This window comes from Barbatula barbatula (genome assembly GCF_947034865.1).
Source record: "Barbatula barbatula genome assembly, chromosome: 13".
NCBI lineage: Eukaryota > Metazoa > Chordata > Actinopteri > Cypriniformes > Nemacheilidae > Barbatula > Barbatula barbatula.
This window is the reverse complement of record NC_136776.1, coordinates 23,072,989-23,092,490: the sequence shown is the minus strand read 5'-3', so window position 1 is coordinate 23,092,490 and position 19,502 is coordinate 23,072,989. Positions and strand designations below refer to the sequence as shown.

The 19,502-nt window shown below is 40.7% G+C and overlaps 3 protein-coding genes across 5 annotated transcripts; 2 read left to right on the top strand and 1 right to left on the bottom strand.

The window, feature by feature from the left end:
- The first annotated feature begins 5,476 nt into the window (after nt 1-5,476).
- On the top strand, nt 5,477-15,888 carry cers5 (ceramide synthase 5). 3 transcript variants are annotated; one of them, XM_079471074.1, is made up of 10 exons: nt 5,477-5,978; nt 10,470-10,575; nt 11,481-11,611; nt 11,731-11,788; nt 11,991-12,041; nt 12,282-12,374; nt 13,137-13,265; nt 13,801-13,907; nt 14,371-14,527; nt 15,209-15,888. In XM_079471074.1, the coding sequence occupies exons 1-10, from the start codon at nt 5,575-5,577 to the stop codon at nt 15,380-15,382; spliced, it is 1,410 nt and encodes a 469-aa protein (XP_079327200.1). In that variant the 5' UTR covers nt 5,477-5,574; the 3' UTR covers nt 15,383-15,888. The 3 variants fall into 3 exon arrangements, with proteins under 3 accessions (XP_079327200.1, XP_079327202.1, XP_079327201.1); XM_079471076.1 differs by having other exon boundaries at nt 5,723-5,978; nt 11,481-11,601; XM_079471075.1 differs by lacking the exon at nt 5,477-5,978 and adding an exon at nt 7,510-7,572.
- A 118-nt stretch (nt 15,889-16,006) lies between these two features.
- On the bottom strand, nt 16,007-17,353 carry cox14 (cytochrome c oxidase assembly factor COX14). The gene is made up of 2 exons (XM_079471146.1): nt 17,257-17,353; nt 16,007-16,773 (listed from the first exon to the last, which is right to left on the bottom strand). The coding sequence occupies exon 2, from the start codon at nt 16,764-16,766 to the stop codon at nt 16,584-16,586; it is 183 nt and encodes a 60-aa protein (XP_079327272.1). The 5' UTR covers nt 16,767-16,773; nt 17,257-17,353; the 3' UTR covers nt 16,007-16,583.
- On the top strand, nt 17,314-19,141 carry bcdin3d (BCDIN3 domain containing). The gene is made up of 2 exons (XM_079471129.1): nt 17,314-17,786; nt 17,999-19,141. Exons 1-2 carry the CDS (start codon nt 17,601-17,603, stop codon nt 18,560-18,562), a joined length of 750 nt encoding a protein of 249 aa, XP_079327255.1. The 5' UTR covers nt 17,314-17,600; the 3' UTR covers nt 18,563-19,141.
- Nucleotides 19,142-19,502: the final 361 nt, after the last annotated feature.

The window sequence follows — 19,502 nt, the reverse complement described above, 5'->3', positions numbered from 1 at the left end:
TGTCATGCCTTGAAACACCCGACACAATGCTTTCTTTTAGTGAAAGTACAAATGCGTGTTTACCAACCAAATACGTTGCTTCCTATAAGTCAAATCATCATTGCTGTGATAAGGTCAGAGGCCAAAAGACTTAAAGTAATATCACATGACTGGGATTTTACATTAATCACAGTGCTGCCTTTGACACTCAGGTACAGGTTTTTTTTTGGGTTGACAGCTGTTCATTTCAAACCCTTGACATAAGCATAATAACGCGCAATAATGCGATATGTCATACAGGTGCAATAATACAATATACGCTAATGCCAAGTTACTACTTTCCACAGAGAGAGGGTTCATTTTTCTCTTCTTTCATTTGCCTGTCAAGTATACACAGATGAGGTTTTTTCAATGTTGTAAGAGATGTGGTTGACCGGACTGAGTTGGGAAGAATGTTTCACCAGAAACATAGAGTCAAGACTCTAGAGTCTTGAGCACTTAAGCATCTGACTGCACATCGACTGGACTTCTGAGTTCTGAAACTTAAGCTATCTTCCCCAAGGTTATTTCATATAACAGATATACATATATATGACATAATAATAACTTTATTTACAAAAAGCCAGTTCGTAGTTTACATGTCGTGAACGTGGAGGGAGAACCCAAGTGCAGGCAGACACGGGAATGAAGGGGTTAAACAGGTTTTAATAAATAAACACAAAGCAAACACCCGCGATGGGGGGAAAACACTGACAAACTAAAATCCAACACTGAAAACAAATACTTCCCACATGGGGGGCAAAAACAAACTATTAGAAAAACAAACTACTAGAAATACAAACAAGGAACTTGAACTAAACATACACGATACAGGAACCAGGAACTTGAACTACACACACTAGCAGGGACCATGTACAGGGATTACAAGTATACAGGTACATGGTCCCTGCTAGTGTGTGTAGTTCAAGTTCCTGGTTCCTGTATCGTGTATGTTTAGTTCAAGTTCCTTGTTTGTATTTCTAGTAGTTTGTTTTTCTAATAGTTTGTTTTTGCCCCCCATGTGGGAAGTATTTGTTTTCAGTGTTGGATTTTAGTTTGTCAGTGTTTTCCCCCCATCGCGGGTGTTTGCTTTGTGTTTATTTATTAAAACCTGTTTAACCCCTTCATTCCCGTGTCTGCCTGCACTTGGGTTCTCCCTCCATGTTCACGACAGAATCAACCAGCCATTACTGAACCCAGCAGGCAGCAATGACCACACGGGCCCGGAAGCCTCGTCTTCTCTGCGGCGTCCAACAAGGGAATACTGACTTGGAAAGTTATTTGGGCAGGTTCCTGGATGTCGCAGAGGAGATGGTCCGTGGTGAGGAGGAGCTGGCGGTGCTTTTTAACGCCGGTCTGAGGGACCCTCTTTCGCCAGCGGAGATGAGATCGCTGAAGCCGTTGGAGTTTGAGGATGTGTGGAGGTGCGCCGTCGCACGCTCTGAGCTCAGGATCTCAGGCCAACTTGGCTATTCATCTCCGCTGGCCGCAGTTCCAGAGGGTCGTGCCCTGCAGATCGGGGTTATGGGCATCACCACACCATCTGCTCCACCACCTACAGCCTCCTCACCCGCAGTCAGCTTTGGTGGCAAGCGTGGGAGACGGGAATCCTGGGGGTCCTCGTCCGAGGCCTCCAATCCCGAGCCGCCCGTGCCCTTCTCGTCATTCCTTCAGCCGCCCACCAGACGGGTGGCTCGGCTGAAGAAGAAGAGGCAACGGAGGGCGGTCCCAAGTCCGGTGGTCCCGTCAAGTCCGGTGGTCCCGTCAAGTCCGGTGGTCCCGTCGAGTCCGGTGGTCCCGTCGAGTCCGGTGGTCCCGTCGAGTCCGGTGGTCCCGTCGAGTCCGGTGGTCCCGTCGAGTCCGGTGGTCCCGTCGAGTCCGGTGGTCCCGTCGAGTCCGGTGGTCCCGTCGAGTCCGGTGGTCCCGTCGAGTCCGGTGGTCCCGAGTCCGGTGGTCCCGAGTCCGGTGGTCCCAAGTCCGGTGGTCCCAAGTCCGGTGGTCCCAAGTCCGGTGGTCCCAAGTCCGGTGGTCCCAAGTCCGGTGGTCCCAAGTCCGGTGGTCCCAAGTCCGGTGGTCCCAAGTCCGGTGGTCCCAAGTCCGGTGGTCCCAAGTCCGGTGGTCCCAAGTCCGGTGGTCCCAAGTCCGGTGGTCCCGCCTGCACCCACTCCAGTGTCAAGTCATGTTCCCCAGCCGGCCCTCCAGCCGGCGTCAAGCCATGTTCCCCAGCCGGCCCTCCAGCCGGCGCCAAGTCCTGCCCTGTCGGGGACTTCGCGCTCTCGAGCGCCGCCCCCCAGGGTGTCCCCTAAGTCCCCTGGGACTCCGCGCTTTCGAGCGCCAGGGACAAGAACTGTTCCCCCTTGTCCCAATCCGTTTGGACTTCCCCCCATGGACTCATGTGTTCCCCCTCCCCCCCTCCCTTGTTTGTTATTTTTATTATGTCACCCCAACCCCTTTGTAATTTATGCTTGTCTGCCCTTGATCTTGTTTACAGTGTTTTGCCTTGTCTTGTCATTGTCCCAGTCTGCCCTGTCTTGTTAGTCTACTCCTTGATGAACACCTGGTGGTGTTCATTTAAGGGGGGGCTTATGTCATGATTCCGCCATCATGTCATGTTTATTCTTGGTCTTGCAGCGGAGTCATGGCATAGCCTTAGGTTTTGTGTGAGAAAGACATGGCTTTGTTTTGATTCTGACATGCCATGTGCTTTCTCGTGTCTCGTCAGTGTTTCCCGCCCTTTTGTCTCGTTAGCCTTCCCATTAGTGTTTCATTACCTTCACCTGCCCCTTAGTAATTATCCTGTGTTTGTTCCCCTATTTAATGCCCTCTTGTATATCGTCTTGTGCTGGTTCGTTGCTCTTGTATGCTGTACATGTATCCTGCTTTGTTTCCACGTTTCATGCCATGTATGTAGTGTTCCTAGTTCATGTATGGTTTCAGAGTTCCTTGTTTGTTAGTCCTAGTTGTTTACGTTTGCCCCCCTTGTGGGATGAGTTTGTTTTCAGTTTTTTGTATCCAGTTTAGTTAGTGTTTTCCCATCGTGGATGTTTGTTTTGTATTTTGTTATTAAAGTCCTTGTTACCCCTTCATCATCCGTGTCTGCCTGCACTTGGGTTCTTCTCCTCACACATCACGACATTACATATGCTGCCACCTAGATAATCAAAAATGTTTTTTGTGTGATTTTACAAACGGTCCTCCTACGTCTTTACTAGTTAGGCATATGTCCTGCAGTATTTTGAGCTTTTTAAACAACTATTACAATAACACACACATTGCTTTTATGAATTTTGAAAAGAATAATTGTTGTCAAACTTTATGAATGTGTTATTAACATTCCAGCAAGCATTTTCGGACATAACTTGAATCTGTTTTGAGACATCGGTTTTGATTTTTGTAACTTTTTTTGCATATTTCACAAATGTAACTGGATATTATTAAAGTGTTATATACAATATATTTTCTAAAGCACTGTTAACAGACTGCCTTTTTTTATGTATGTTGTTTACCCAATCTTTTCCTCCCATTTTTATGTTATCTTTATAAAACATAAAATAGTTACTTTATTTTGTCCAATTATGGATGTGCCAAGCTTGTCTGACTATGAAAACTATGAAAGCTACAGTGCAGTTTAATGTTTGTAAGACATTTTACAAAAACATTCTTGCTGCATTTAAATTAATATTAATATATATTTGGCTGTGATTGTTTTTTGTTAGAGCAGTTTTAACCGCTGAGTTATTTGAATGTCTTCGTAATACAAACTTCAGAAACTTTTGCTTTTGTCGACATTGGTTTGTTATTTTAAATGAGGCTATTATTATTGTGTAATTTTTTCAATAATATGCAAATAGAGTTAAAAGATGCATTGATTTTAGTTTAAGCATTAAGTTATTGTAAATGTAAATTATAGACAGTATTGATTTGTAACATCAACCTCATGCATTTATAAATTTGAGCAGTATTTTTGCTTTTTAATGTAGTTCAGCTTTGAAGTCTAACTCGAGTGTCTAACTTTATTTTTAATGTTTAAAATGTTTAAAGTTCATTGATATTTGATAAAAGAGAGCAAGAATATGCTATTTCAATTGCTTCTTTTCCTTGCATCCTTCCCTCACGTCCTATGGAGACCAGGGAAAAGAAAACAAGGATGCACGAATAAGAAACCTATATTTTGAATCTGGCATTTTTTGGCATCTCATACCCTTTATTTTGCAAAACGCAATAAATCCTCTCTAAAATATAATTGGAACAGTGAGACACTTGCAAAACGGTAAACTGCACGAGATGTAGTTTGAAGATATGGCCTTGTGTTTAAAGTCACTATGCAATCAAACAGGAAAATGTGTGTTTTACACAGTGTTGCAGTGATAATTATAAATGATTTATCATGTTTTTTCATTAATTTCCACTTAAATCTTTATTAACAAATTTTAAGCTCGTCTCTCCTCTCAACAACAACTAATTCACCACGTGACGTCAGCAACAAAAAATAGGTGTGTCCAATGGCCAGGCATTTTTAGCCCTCACCTCCAGGTCCAACAAACCAATCAAAAGGGGAAGGGCAAAATAAAGCCCCGCCCTTCATTTTTTTCTAATTTCAGAAGCCGTTTCATACACGTCACATATGCGGAAAGAAAGTAACTTACGTTAAGAATTAATTACGTGAAATCAAACATGAATTAAATCACTTAAAATTATTAAAAACAAAAAATGTGTATATTTTTTAAGAAAAATATCATGACAATATATCTTTCATGTAATTTAATAAGCAGGACTTTTTTTAATGTTTGAATTTTAATTCTCTTTGTTTAATTAGTCTGATTTTATAAATTGACAATTTCATATTCAAGTTACTAATATGTTATGTTGTGTATCGTTATAATTAATAAAATTGTAATAGCAAATTCCGTTTCATGGGGACTTTAAAGTTCTGTTCGTTTGAATGAATCGCTTCTAAACAGTTCACCTGATTCTTTGAAACGGACCTATTTGTCGCTTGTGTTGACCCTTAAGTGAAGTGTAACCTCTGCATTTAACCCATCCAGTGATACCCACACCCGGGGAGCAAAAGGGGGTTAGGTGCCACATCGGTGCTGGCCCTGAGCCGGTGACCTTCTGGTTCGAGTCCGACTCTACAACCACTAGGCCACTGCCCCCATGATTAATTCAATGACATATTTAATAATAAAGAGGGACATCCAGGCAGTCAACATTCAACAAGATCAAGTCGCTCCATCAAAGGTGTCACAGCGATTCCAGAACATTGGACATTTAATCGATTCCAAGGTTTAACTTTCACGAACTTCAGCTCCAAACGATGAACAACAACAAATATACGAAGAGTTACAATAAAAACATGTTTACGTAATAAAAAACATTTGAGATAAAATCAATTCTCGCATTTTGGAACTAAACTCTTCATATTTACTCCATTGAATGTCGCGCGTATTTTGCGCCATGACGCTTGTGTTCGCCCTTCCGCATCTCGCGCGCTTCACTTCCTCCCGGCCTCACCACGGGCGTGGAAACACCTCCAACACGTCCACGCACTCGCGCATGAGAGAGAGAGAGAGAGAGAGAGAGAGAGAGAGAGAGAGAGAGAGAGAGACAGAGACAGAGACAGAGAGAGAGAGAGAGAGAGAGAGACAGAGAGAGAGACAGAGAGAGAGAGAGAGAGAGAGAGAGAGAGAGAGAGAGAGAGAGAGAGAGAGAGAGAGAGAGAAGGGGGCGGTGAATCGTTTCTTTCAGTCCGTCCTCCTCCGCTCAATCTTCAGTTCTCCTCTAAACATGGCTGCGCTCTCAGCCTGGTTCTGGAACGAGCGCTTCTGGCTTCCGCACAATGTCACTTGGGCGGATCTGGCCGACCCGGCGCCCGGCCTGGAGTACCCGAAGGCCGGCCACCTGCTGCCCGCGCTCCCGCTGGCTCTGGGGATCTTCGCCGTGCGCATTTTCTTCGAGAGGTACGATTCGGTTCGGACGGTTGTGAGAAGCGTGAATCTCACGTGAGGTTGGTTGCATCACATGCACTTTATGTGTCTGCCCGGGTTGAGCTTCTCGTGAATGGTCGTGTTGTGATGATGGGTTTGGTTTGGGTTCGGATGAAGCTGCTTTTCTAACCCTGCTGGCTATGAACTTCCAGCCTGAGACATCTGTCAGCTGACCAGCAAGGCCTGGATTTACACAAGAGGATAACTGTGTTAAATAAGTTTACTAGTTCAACTTTATTAACCCTTTGAGGAGCTTTGAGATGTAAAGGATATCGGTGACCATCTGGTCAGTTATTGGCGATGTTTAGTGTTGAGATGGATGATGACACACCTTATAAAGACCCTGATGTGTGTAAACACATGCGATGTCATGTCTCGAGAATGCTCTGAATTCAGAGAATTCATTTTCCGTCTTTACTGTATATTTTATTCTGCGTTTACTCTTTCATGAACCCAAAACAACATCGTAAAAGTCCGTGTGGCTTATTTCATGTAGAGTTCAAGGGGATGGCGAGCTCCAACAGCCATGAAGGTGTTTGTGAACTAATTATTTAAGTTATGATCCTATGCATACACATATCTTCTTTGGTGTTCTGTGGAAAGGAGAGAAGCCGTGTGGGTCGAGGTGAAGAGTGAGTGAAGGATGACAGAAGGGTTGTTTTTGGAGAACAGTCCCATTAATACGAGCTGAACTTTTGAATCAATATTCAGGGTTCGTGCTAAAGCCGCAGACGGTGTTTTCATCTTATTGCCTTGTTTATTTAAGTCGCAGTTGTGCACTTGCAGTCGAACTGTTGGGGCGGAGCCAGTAGACATCAATTACTATTTTATCGCTGTAAGATCTTGTTATCGGGTACAATGTTGACATTTTGTGGCCTTAGTTTTGAAGCGGTACACTTTTATCATTTCGTTTTATAGACTTGCTGATTCACTATTGAAAGTGCCTTAGGGTGAAAAAGTCAAATGAGAATTATGGCCCAAAGGTTGTCCATGAACGCTTTGTTTTCCTTTAAGGGAGGCGAATTACTATTCCCAAAGCCAGAACGCGAGTCTGTTACATAAGAATCTCTCTGCTCTTGGTTTTCTCCAGGAAACGCATTCAGCGTCTTGGACTAATGTTTTAGATTTTGCACTAAGAATAGACTGAACAAGCATTCCAGAAGTTTCTCAGACCAACATTCGGAAGGGTGGGATTTACGACAGGATTGACGTCTAAAACCCAGTTTCCACGGGTTCAAATGGGTATCGAACCCTCGGGTATTATTTGACCCGCAGTGTGTTACGAAGAATCCTCTTGACAAACTTGTTGGAAACGAGCGCTGGTGTCGTTGAACTAAAAGTCTTTGAGTTTGAGTCCTTCAACACCAGTTCAATCCTGATGGCTGAAAATTGACATCTGACTTATTTCGCTCGTCAAAAGCCCTGAAAATATGCGAGACCGTCTCGGTGATCTCCAAAGACGTCAGGCCAAATGTGGTCGTTGATGTGATTCTACATTTGTCTGTGTGAAACCGCAGGATGCGTTAAACTGGAAGTAGCGTTGTTAACAAGAGAAGATGTGCTTAAGGTGGTTAATGGTCTTCTTAAAGGGAAACTTTCTTTTCTATATTTTGAGGGTTGATAACCGAACAATATTCAACACCATTGACTTCCACTGTATGAACAAAACCACACGTTTCTCAAAATATATTTTCCGTTCCACTGAAGGAAAGAACCATACAAATGTTTTTGACAACGTGAAGATAAATAAATTAAAATAAAATGCCATTATACACATGTTTGGGTGCATCTCTTTAAGACATTTAACGTTAGACACGACCGTTACAGTTATATGATTTACTTTCATTTAAATGAAGTCATGGTGAAATGTTTTATTCATTTAGAAGCGTCTGCCTTGTCATGAAAAGGTCTTGTAGATGAGTTCGAGAATGATGGCCGACCCCATTCTGGAAAAACTTGATGCTTTTTCGGACATGTATCCACGTGTGGTTTGCGGCGTCGTGTTTATATTGTGCATAATGACTCTCGCTCTGTTGTGTTCTTTTGTCTTGTGGGTTTCTCGGTGGACGAGCGTTGTCAAGCATGTCTCGCGTCTGGCCAAACCTCCGAGGAGGCCAATTACACTAGTTAGTCCGGAGGGGGTTCATGTCCGCATGCAAAGGGCCAGAATGACATCATCAGCGCCTGTCTCTCTTCATTTATTCATCAGTGACTTTAGACCATAGACGGTCTTGATGTCCTCTGACAATGAGAAGTCACACAGGTCTGTCTAAATATAAGGCATCTGTGCTGCTTCAACAACAGAACTTTTGACATATTTCTATATATACATTTTAAGACATTTTAGACCCAAGTAAACAAATCAAAGACGCGTCAGTGTGTTCTTGGCACAGCATCACATACAGGTAGTGTAGCGTGTGTCTCTGTGTTGCCCGAGGCATCAAACATTCAACACACAGAGTGTTGCTCATGCGGCTCTTGAATGTGTTCAACTTTTGCCAACATCAGATCTGGACTGACTTTGGTTTTTTTAAAGTGTTTCTGGAAATTCTCATCATTGGTTTCCAGGATCCTTCCCTCTAGAATTCATTCTGTCACTGAATAGTTAATGTGCTGAACATCTAGAGCCGTGGAACCGCTACGGTGACGCTTCGCTTCATTGTGCTTTTTTTGCAGACCACAAAACATTCATAACCAAACAACACTTGCTATTTTTGGTTGAACTGTCCTTTTAGCTCACACGAATGAAAATGCGTGAATGGTGATGATGAGGTTGTATAGTCATCGTCTTTTTGGCGTGTGGGAGCTGTTTTATTTCCATTGGAGGATGTAAGTGTTATCCGAGGCTCCGTCCACTCAGGATATGGTCAGGTCATGTGAAGTTCATCGGACTCCAATCGAATTAGTAAGAAAATGGCAGACGGCGTCATGCAGGCGTGAGTTGTACACTGGACAAGAAATGAGCCTTGAAAAGAGTCTCCAGTATGACAACATGACTAAAATCCCTGCCAGGAAGGTTGTGTAAGTCATGTAACTCTCATGACCGTAACATTTGGCGTTTGACTCTGGAGCTGTGTGGAACTTCCTTATTTAGTGCAAGATTAAATCGGATGTTCTCATTGAGAGCAAACAATCATAAGCACGTTGACAATGCATTCTGTTGTCTTTAAATAGGAAAAGAGTCCACGTGGAGTCTGGATGTTCTCATGAAGAGAGTTTATGTTTCCAGACGGCCACCGGCGAAGTCCTTGCAGAGCCAAACAACTTCAGCAAACTCGCCAAACAGAGTTTTCCAAAGACTCTTGGGATTCCTCAATACTACCGTGTATTGTCTAAACATATTTACGATGATTTTCTGAGAATATTGTGAGGGCGTGCTATGAGAAGTTTCTTGTATTCAGAGATAGTTAATGAGCTAATGTTTAGTTCGGACTCGACTGTCACTTTGACCCTGTCGTCATGAGGGAATATTGCGAATGCCTTTGTGTTAGACCACAAGAAACGTCACTGTTTACACGACTTGGTTTGTTTCTTAGCCTTGCATAAGCCAACAACACCAGTTCTGGTGTAATGCGCAGATCCAAAACTGAATTTACCAAACGCTAATGCACTGAATATTTCTTTTCCGATGTGTTTTAATTGACATTTACATTTAGCAGACGCTTTTTACAGATGAGGAAACATTGGAAGCAATAACAACAACATACATAAATGCCTGAAGTCATACATCAACAGCTTGTTGCCATTCTGAGTTAATGAACTGCTCAAAATTGTCATTCAGCATGTCAAGTCAACGTAGATGTTTTTGATGTTTGGCTTGTAAATAACACCGTTTCAGAGAACTCCATCAGCAAACACTGAATGTGCAGATTCTCAAAACTTTATTTCTTCACGCCTGAGATATGAACGTGTTTGATTCATCGGAAAGTTCTTGACACATGACAAACATATTTCCATTAGTTGACTGGTGATTTTTGTTCACTTGTTTATTAGTTTTTTATCTATTATTATTATGAATCTACATGAAGCTGAAGTGGCATGCGTGCTACTTGATGTGTCTGCTATTGTCCTGAGTTGGAGCTTTTCAGCAGTCGGACAATTTGTTTGAAGGATGTAGTTTGATTTTGCATGAGTCAAATGAACATCTTGTTGGTTCAAAGCTTCAGAAACACAGTCGATTTGACACAAGTTCACGATATATATCACTAATCTTACTGTGTATTTTGTATATAAAGATACTTATACAGTTGAGATGCTGTATATATTGAGATTTATCATTTCTGTATTGAGGTTGAATGGATGACACGCCTCTCCACGAATGATGCAAACCACTTCTTGGAATTGTCTCGAGTACTTTACAACCAGATTAAGATCTGGATTAGGACAAACAGCATGGAAATCACTCGTCAGATGATCTAACTTTAGCGTCAGTCGAGTCAAATGTTTTTGTATTTTGTCCTGCAGGTGTATCGCAGGTCCGTGCGCCTCTATTCTTCACATCCAGACGGAAGTGAGCCGGAGAGCCCAGCCCAACGCCGTCCTGGAGAAAGTGTTTACATCCATCACAAAGGTGTGCTGCGCATTACTGTCTGAATTCCTTGAAAACTTTTGTATTTTTTGCGTTTTCGAGTGTTTGTAGTTAACATGACTGTTGTTGCTCTGGTTTTATGAGGCCACCAGAACAATATGGCCGTGCAAGATCTCACCTTTAGCCCAGAAATCATTCCTCTGAGCAGATTTAGCATTACCAGACATGAATAGAGCTCAAGGTTTAGGATTATAGCATTTATCTTTACATTGACCAATGATTTCAAAGTCCCGTTTTTTTTCAACTGCGGTTAAATGTTCTTATCAGCAATGAAACTGAAGCGTTTTGTTATAGGGGAGATTTGATCTCAGAGCTTGGCTTTGCCGCGTGAAAAGACATTGTGTGTATGGGAACTGATTTTGCATCGACTGATTTGTTTCTGATACGAATGTTCCAGCATATTTATTGATTCTTGGTTTTTATTAAAATGATATACCAGTTATGTTCCGATTTTGCTTTTACCGTTTTAACTTTGACTTATAAAGCCGCAGTGCTTTTATCGCCATATCTGTTTAAATCATTATATTGCAGATTACGTTATATACTTTACACCTTACTGAATTTACTCTGTGTTGAAATGTGACCCGAGAGCTTTTTTTAACCAAAGTTACAGATTGCAATATCAATAGTGTATTATCTTAATGTGGCGTTATATAGCTAAATATTGTTATTGTCACCTAAATAGTATTCAAACCATCAAAAAATTTCAATATTTATTGCTTGAAAATATCGTATAATGTTTACATTCAGATGTCTTTTGAAAATGTATGTCATTGTTTACCTATGAGATGTAGTATGATGTTTTATGTAACATGATGAGTGTGTATCTTCTGCTTGACGGGGTAAGTGGTCAAATGAAGTAAACGTGTGCTTCTTTGTTTGTGTAGTACCCAGAATCACGCCATCTGGAAGGTTTGTCCAAACAGCTGGACTGGGATGTCCGAAAGGTTCAGAGATGGTTCAGACTCAGGCGGAACCAGGACAAACCCAGCATACGAACCAAATTTTGTGAGAGCATGTAGGTTTTTATTTCAGTAGCTTTTTGGTGTCTGAATAGTCTCTTAAATGTTACAACTGTGACTGTGGTTAATTTGATGTGTTTTTAAAGTTCAGTTTCTCGCTGTGATTTCTCTGCAGGTGGAGATTTACCTTCTATCTTTCTATATTTATCTACGGCGTGTGTTTCCTGTGGCAGGTAAGCTTGAGGTGAACGTTTCAGGAACTGTAAGAAAAATGTAGCCAAAATCGTTTTATTTAGAGCTACTGTAGATCTCACACCTTGAGTTCATAAATCAATATTAAGTTCCTTTCTGGTCATTTTTATCGATTACGACTGTTAGATTATTTATATGAAATCATCTATATATATCATCTATAACCGTGTATGTGTGTTACAGTCTCCCTGGATGTGGGACACAAGGCAGTGCTGGTTCAATTACCCCTATCAGGTAACGTTTGTCTTTTAATAATATATCATATAACAATCGGGTTCAAACGAATCTTGGACCTTTTCGGTGGTCAGGTATACAGTTTTGTGGTCAATAAACACAAATATCTAATCCCACATCTGTACAATCAAAGACAAGTGTTCTAGAGATCCTTTTATTCCAATTATTTGAATATCTGTTGTTAATGGTGATATCGGTCTATAGTCTGAGCGTCTTTCTTTCTGTGTGTGTATTCTGTAGGTGCTGACCCCAGGCCTGTATTATTTCTATATAACAGAATTGGCCTTCTACTGGTCACTAATGTTCTCACAGTTTACAGACATCAAAAGAAAGGTGAGTGTTCATGAACTGTTCGGATAAATGTAGTGAGCACATTCTAGTGTATCCTCACAGCCGTCGACTGTCATTCATTGTGTTTGTGAGTTAGATAGAGAGAAAGTGTTTTTCATTCGCCATGTCAGCAGCTTAGTCTGTCATGTGATATGGATTTGTACTATATAATTGAGAGAACAGGCTATGTGTGTGTCAGTAATGCAGTATGTGTGTACACAATATAATCTATTAAAATACAGAGTAAGAGGACACACGCACACAACAGCTGTCAAATACACATTGCTTTTGTTCGGCTGTTTGTTTGTTTGTTCGGGTGCAGTTGACCGTTTTCTATTTAGTTGTAAATGATGACAAATAACACCGTTCTCTGTCTCTCATCTATGTGTTTTGGGTGGACTCAGTATATTTGTTCAAGAGACGGTCTTTATTTGAACATTATATGTAGAGTGGCAGCGAGTCGTCGGGGTTGAGTGTTAACAGAGGGATATTGTTTCTCTTCATTCAGAGGGAAATGTGCATGTGGAAGTGACAGAGCCGAACCAGAGCTGGCTTTTGCTAACACACACATACGGAAACTTTGTGGATTTACTTAAACAGAAAGTTGAACATCGATTTGTGTTTTTAGCCTGTTAATGGCCTTTCTTTCTGGGCTCTTTGTAATGCAAATTATTTTGTTTTGCATCACTTGGATGTCACGTTTTCCTAAAACATACTCTGTGCTTTTGGACTCATAATGAATGTGTTTCTTGTGTCTTTCCGCAGGATTTTCTCATTATGTTCATTCATCATCTGGCTACAGTCAGCCTGATCAGTTTCTCATATGTAAATAACATGGTGCGTGTGGGCAGTCTGGTCATGTGTGTTCACGACACCTCAGATTTCCTGTTGGAGGTACGAGCATCATTACTTGTATCTTCTAATATTTCACGAAAAGATGCGGAATTTAATCACGAAAATAATGTCACATTTAAGCGGCATAATATAAACTATTGTCGATTTAAAAAGTCTACTAGTATTTTCTTTATTCTGTATGATGTGTATCCAACAACCCACATTTCACAAACAGTTCATAGGAGTGTAAGAATATATCAAAGTAATGTTTCAATACAAATCACAATCGTTCTTACATTTTTTTTGTGCCTTTATGTATGTTCAAAAGTTTGCTTTGTTAATTTTTTTATTAAAAAAAGGTTTAGTTACAAAAAATCGTGAATAACTTTTTTTAATGTTTTGGGAATAAATCTATTATTTGAATTTCAGTTTCATCTTGTACATTTTGTACCAAATACGATACTATCGTGATCGTGAACTTAGTATGGGATTTTGTAGCGAAATGTGAGCTAAGTATATTGTTACACCCCTAACATACAGTATAAAGTCTGTTACAAAAAGTAAGAATATTTTCTCCTTTTGTTTTTTTTAATAGGCTGCAAAATTAGCAAATTACGCCAAATACCAGCGATTATGCGACGCCGTGTTTGTGGTGTTTGGAATGGTCTTCTTTGGGACGAGATTGATCATTTACCCCTTCTGGTTAGTGTGTGTGTGTGTGTTTGTTCATTAAATAGTGGCACTTAAGTGTCTTGGCCCTCCGTCAATGCCTCCTGCAGGACTCTGAAACCCGAGCGGGTTTGGTGGAGGTCTGATGATACTCCGAATGAAACCTGTACGGGGTGTGTGCCGATGACAGAAACCACACAATGATCCAGATAGACTGACACCCCCTCAAATCATTCATTAACATATTAAATGTGTGTGTCTGGAGGAACTGGCGGCGCTCCGTCAGCTCTTATTACTTCATTAAACCCATCCATCATGAGTATTTCTGATGTGTCTGGTTTATTAACTCAAAGGTTCATGGGCGACAATTAAAAAAAGAAAGATTAAGCTGTGGGTTATTGCGTAAAAGCAAAAGACATCCATATACATCTTACGCATTGAAGATATGTATGACATTTGCAGATTTGTATACTAAGCATCTTGTTGTGCCGTGCAGGATCCTGAACACGACACTATTTGAGAGTTGGGAGATCATCGGGCCGTACCCGTCATGGTGGCTCTTCAACATCTTGCTGCTGGTGCTGCAGGTTCTACACATCATCTGGTCTTACCTCATCGCCCGCATCGCCTTCAAAGCCATCATGAGAGGAAAGGTCTGAACCCAGATCATTTTTTAGCATATATTGACTCGTTTGATGTTTTTATACACAAGAATGCACGAAAGAAGAAGAAAAATGATTCCTCTCTCTTAATCTTCCCTGCAGAACTGGTTTGTCTTCTCACTCTTTCGCTGGCTGGAAAGCTGTCGGCACCTTTCATCTTTCATCTCCTGATAGACCTTTTACTCTCTCGGCTAAACTCACTCGCTTCTGTCGTCTCACTTTTGAGTCTTTGCTTCCTTCGCTCTGTAAGTTTGCTTTCCTCGTCTCCAAACCTGTCTTCCCCTTTCAATCCTTTGATATTTAAGACCATTTAAAAGAACGTTCCGGGTTCGGTACGTGTTAAAGGCTTGATGAGACAGGTTTCCTACTGAACCAGGAAGTTTGGGAGCCTTTTTTGATATGCCCAGAAGGCTTTACCTACATCACAGCTGTGAACAATGATCTGATTTTACTGCTGCCGCTCTGGAAAGAATCCGATTACACAAACATTTGGTTATTCTCTTTCTGAAGGCAAAAATTGTGGTTCAGAAACACACATAGTGTTCATCGGTTAGTAGACCATTCTTTTAATAACTGACCTTGGATAGCCATCAAATTATAGAAGGTTTTATAGACAAAGTTTACACACAAATAAAAGTGTTTTGGTAGATAATAACCTGAGTGTCTTTGTAGGTTTCCAAAGACGACCGCAGTGACATTGAGAGCAGCTCGGAGGAAGAAACCGAAACGCCCGCCAAAGATAGGCTCAAGATGGCCGCCCGCAACAACTCCGTGTCGCTCAAAGGAGAAAACGGCACCAACGGCCATTACGGCTCCAAATCCTGGAACCAAAACCACCGCTCATGACACTACACACAACTCCCTTTACCTCCTGTTCCACACCCCAAAAACTACACAAAAAACAGGATAATCCTCTTTTGGGGTATTTATGAGACACAGTCGGGAGTTTTTTCCAGTGATGATAAAAGTGATGGACAGTAACGGCGACAATGTGGGCACTATATACGAAGCTTGTGAAAACAAAACAAGATAAATGAGATAAATGAATTAAATTAGTGATATTTGCATTCCCTTGTTTTCTTGTTTTGGGAGTCGAGAAGAGATTTGACATTCTACTTTCGATCTTCACGTTTTACTGAAGGTCAAGGAGCTTCTCTTTAGATTTTATTGGTTGGATGTGCTTGAGTTTCTATTCACGGTTGTTTTTTCATTGTGTGTTTTGGTTATTGTTGTGTTTTTAATTGTTTCCTGTTCCGTTTTTCATTTAGCTTTTTTATTTCGGAAGACAAATAAGATTATTGAAATAAAAGCTGGGACATTGTCTTATGAGATGATTGAAAGCACAAATATTACTATTGGTATTCAGTGTGATTTTTAGATTCCAATAAGAGTTCAGTGTTCCGAGCTTTATACGACATATTTTCACGTTTACATACGTTTTTCTGAAGACTTCCCCAAATGCAATCAGATTTCCCCATTTTTTGGTTTTAAGCATTAAGAAATAAATGTAGGGTTCCCATTTTACAATATGGATCAAATCTAGAATCCTTTTTATATGGTATTGCTCGGCACTAAATTGATACGTGTCACTTGTGGGCCATTTTGAAAACAAATATTTACAGATAGCATAAAAGCTGGAAGGGTTCATTTCGGGTCATGTATCTATAACTTGCACCATTTCAAGTCACGTTTTTCAATCATTTGATAAAAACCATAATTATTAAAGGAGGACCGATCAATATTGAAGAAAATGCAATGTTTATGAATCTCTATCTGTTTAAAGTATGTACTAAATATATGAAAATCCACTGCCCAAAGATTGTGGAATTGATACTGCACTGACAAACACTCTTATTGATCTTCTTATACAAGCGACGGTATTTTTAATATATTACAACACATAATTTACAGGATGTTTTATAGCAACACTTTCATTCAGAACCACACAAAAAGCAGATAGGCTTTCAGGTCCTGTTTCTATCTACATAATATTCTTTGCCACATTAAGAGTCCCACACACACTTGACATGACACATGTAAAGATGTCTCAGTCTTTAATGGCTTCTGATGCCGTGCTTGGGTTCTGGGCCTCCAGCTGTAGTTGGTTCTGTTTTTCCATGTATCTCTTAGCCCGCAGGACACACAGATATCCACCATACACCGTCAACAGCATCATAGAGCCCGAGAAGAGCCTGTATCCCATATCAGCGATGCGCTTTCCGCTGACCATGATGGACCTGTGAGAAACGTGAGGGATCATTGGTCATCAGAGCCTGTATTTATAACAGGTTTTGTGCCAGCTCAGTGGTGTAGAGATGATATCACTTGCCATGAGGAAATTAACTATGATTTTACTACTGTAGTCATAGCAATAAAACCACAGTAATCATTGGCAAAACAAAAACACATTGTGACTACAATTTACTATAATAAAACTACAATTTTCTTAAAGGAAGATTACAATATCTATTGCATTTAGCTGGTACTTCAAAAAACACCATCGTGCTATCGTATTACATTATAAAACATGGATTCCCATGGTTAGTTGCACAATATTACTTCTATTTCGTACATTTAACACACGTTTAGATGTTTCGGATCTCTGCTTTACAATCGTATCAAAGACTCGAATCTTTTCACGGAAATGTTTACAAACGGCACGCGTGCATCTTTATTTAAAACAAATACGACAGATACAAGTTGAAATATCACGTTTTTACCTGTTTAATTTCCTCCCGATAGTCAAATTGAAGAAATGTGCCCGTGTTCTCAATGTCAGCCGCAGGTGGGTTGTGCGCTTGCGCAGTGTCGTTTCATAACTCTAAGGGAAACCGGAAGGGCCAAACAGAGTGAACGCGTTTCTTCGTATCGTCTGAATAGCTTCATTTATTACGTAATACGAAACCAAAAAGTTTAACCAGTCTATGTCAATTAATCCGATTTAATTGCTGAACACATTTTTCTGATTATTATGCCATCACACGTTTCTTGGTCAATTTAATAGCCGGAACTAATGTTCGGCTCCAACGCGATCCTTCCGGAATTATTTTGTTGACGGACAGTGATGGAGACTCATGCGGGGAATGAAGATCCGGGAGCTGCTCCTTTCGGAAACTTTATTAATTATTACACGTTTAATCCACCAAACAATCGCGTTAGTTTAATACCGACATCCCTGCTGGAAAACATCGGATGCTGTTCTGAGAACAGCTCAACGGTTTTAATGCTGGATGTGGGCTGCAACTCCGGGGTGAGATTGACAGGTTCAATATTCAAATGATTCAATATATCCATAGTATTATTTGCACTATATCTGTATTTATTATTATTTATTCCACAGTGTGTTTTCAATAAAAAAAAATGACAATTGTGAAAAGCACTATGGAGGCAGATTCAATCTCACTCAATGTGAATAATCAGAATATAATTTGTATTATTATTATGAATTTCTTGTCTTCTCAGGACCTGTCTGTTGCTCTGTACAAGCATTTGTTGCAGGAAGACACCCCTAAAAGTGACTCTTCCGAACGAGAGGTTTACCTGCTTGGATTTGACGTGGATCAAGATTTAATCCTCCGGGCACAGAACCTCAACTCTTTTCCCCAGAACATCCAGTTTATCCCTCTGGATATCACAGATGAGACAGAGAGCCGGACGGTGCTGGACTCTTATCTTGAGAAGTTCGGACACACTCGTTTTCACTTGTGCACGTGTTTCGCTGTAACTATGTGGGTTCATCTCAATCATGGGGATGCAGGGTTTCTGTCTCTCCTCTCCAGGCTCTCGTCTCTCTGCGAGTATCTTCTGCTGGAAGCTCAGCCGTGGAAGTGTTATCGGTCTGCCGCACGGCGGTTACGTAAAGTGGGCCGCAGCGACTTCGACCACTTCAAGACTCTTGGGATTCGTGGGGACATGGCAGCACATGCTAGAGAACACTTGGAAAAGCAGTGCGGCATGGAGCTGGTGCAGAGTTTCGGTAACACGACATGGGATAGAAGCCTTCTGTTGTTCAGAAGACGATTATAGAGGAGTGCAGATCACCATCTATTAATGTATTATGTTGTACTTGTTTTAAGCACAAGAAAATTTAAATTGTGTTTTTACTCACCACTTTCCTTAAATGATACACAAGTTTAACGTTCTTCCATGGAGCACAATTTTCATTCATTTATGGGCTGGACCTGATTTTATGACATAAATGTGACAACTGACAGCTCCTAACATTAAGCTTTAAATCTGATGTTGTGTTCCATGGAAAGAAGTCACAGGAGGGCGAGTTAATCAAAGTTTTTACACTATACTATAAAACATTGGAAACAATTGGCAAGTTATTATTTGCAATTCTGTGTATCAAACACAAGAGGGCGAATGACGTCTGCTGTTTATATGAGAACTGAATTTTCCCTTTATAATAGTCAACGCAAGAACCATGGACCCTATGCAAAAAGTAACCTTCTTTGGTATATAATTTAGATTATTTTATTTTAAATAAATACATGTAATATGTCAATATACTGTAATATTATGTGTTATGTTTTTATCTTCTCTATATTACGTAATTAACTTTTGAAGGTGAAATAAAACCACACAAGCCGCGTCAAACGCATAACGTTATTTGTTATTAATTAGAAATCGGCTCACGCTTCCCACCTGTATGTCACCACAGAAGTCCTCGTCTGACTGACCTGACTGATGAACTTTCTGCCTTCCCAGATAGCACAATCCATCTATCTTCTTACGTCTATTTGACATCTGCAAGACATCTACAATACACAGTTTGCTCGACTGCGTAAAAACATCAGCTAAACATCTTAGAGAGAGCTGCTGTTCATCCATTCTACATCATACACATCTTACAGACGTCTTCTAGAGGACTATATGACGTCTGACAGCAGACATCTCTATGAGACGGATTGCAGATGAGCAAACTGTGTATTGATGTCTTGCAGATGTAAATGCAGATGTC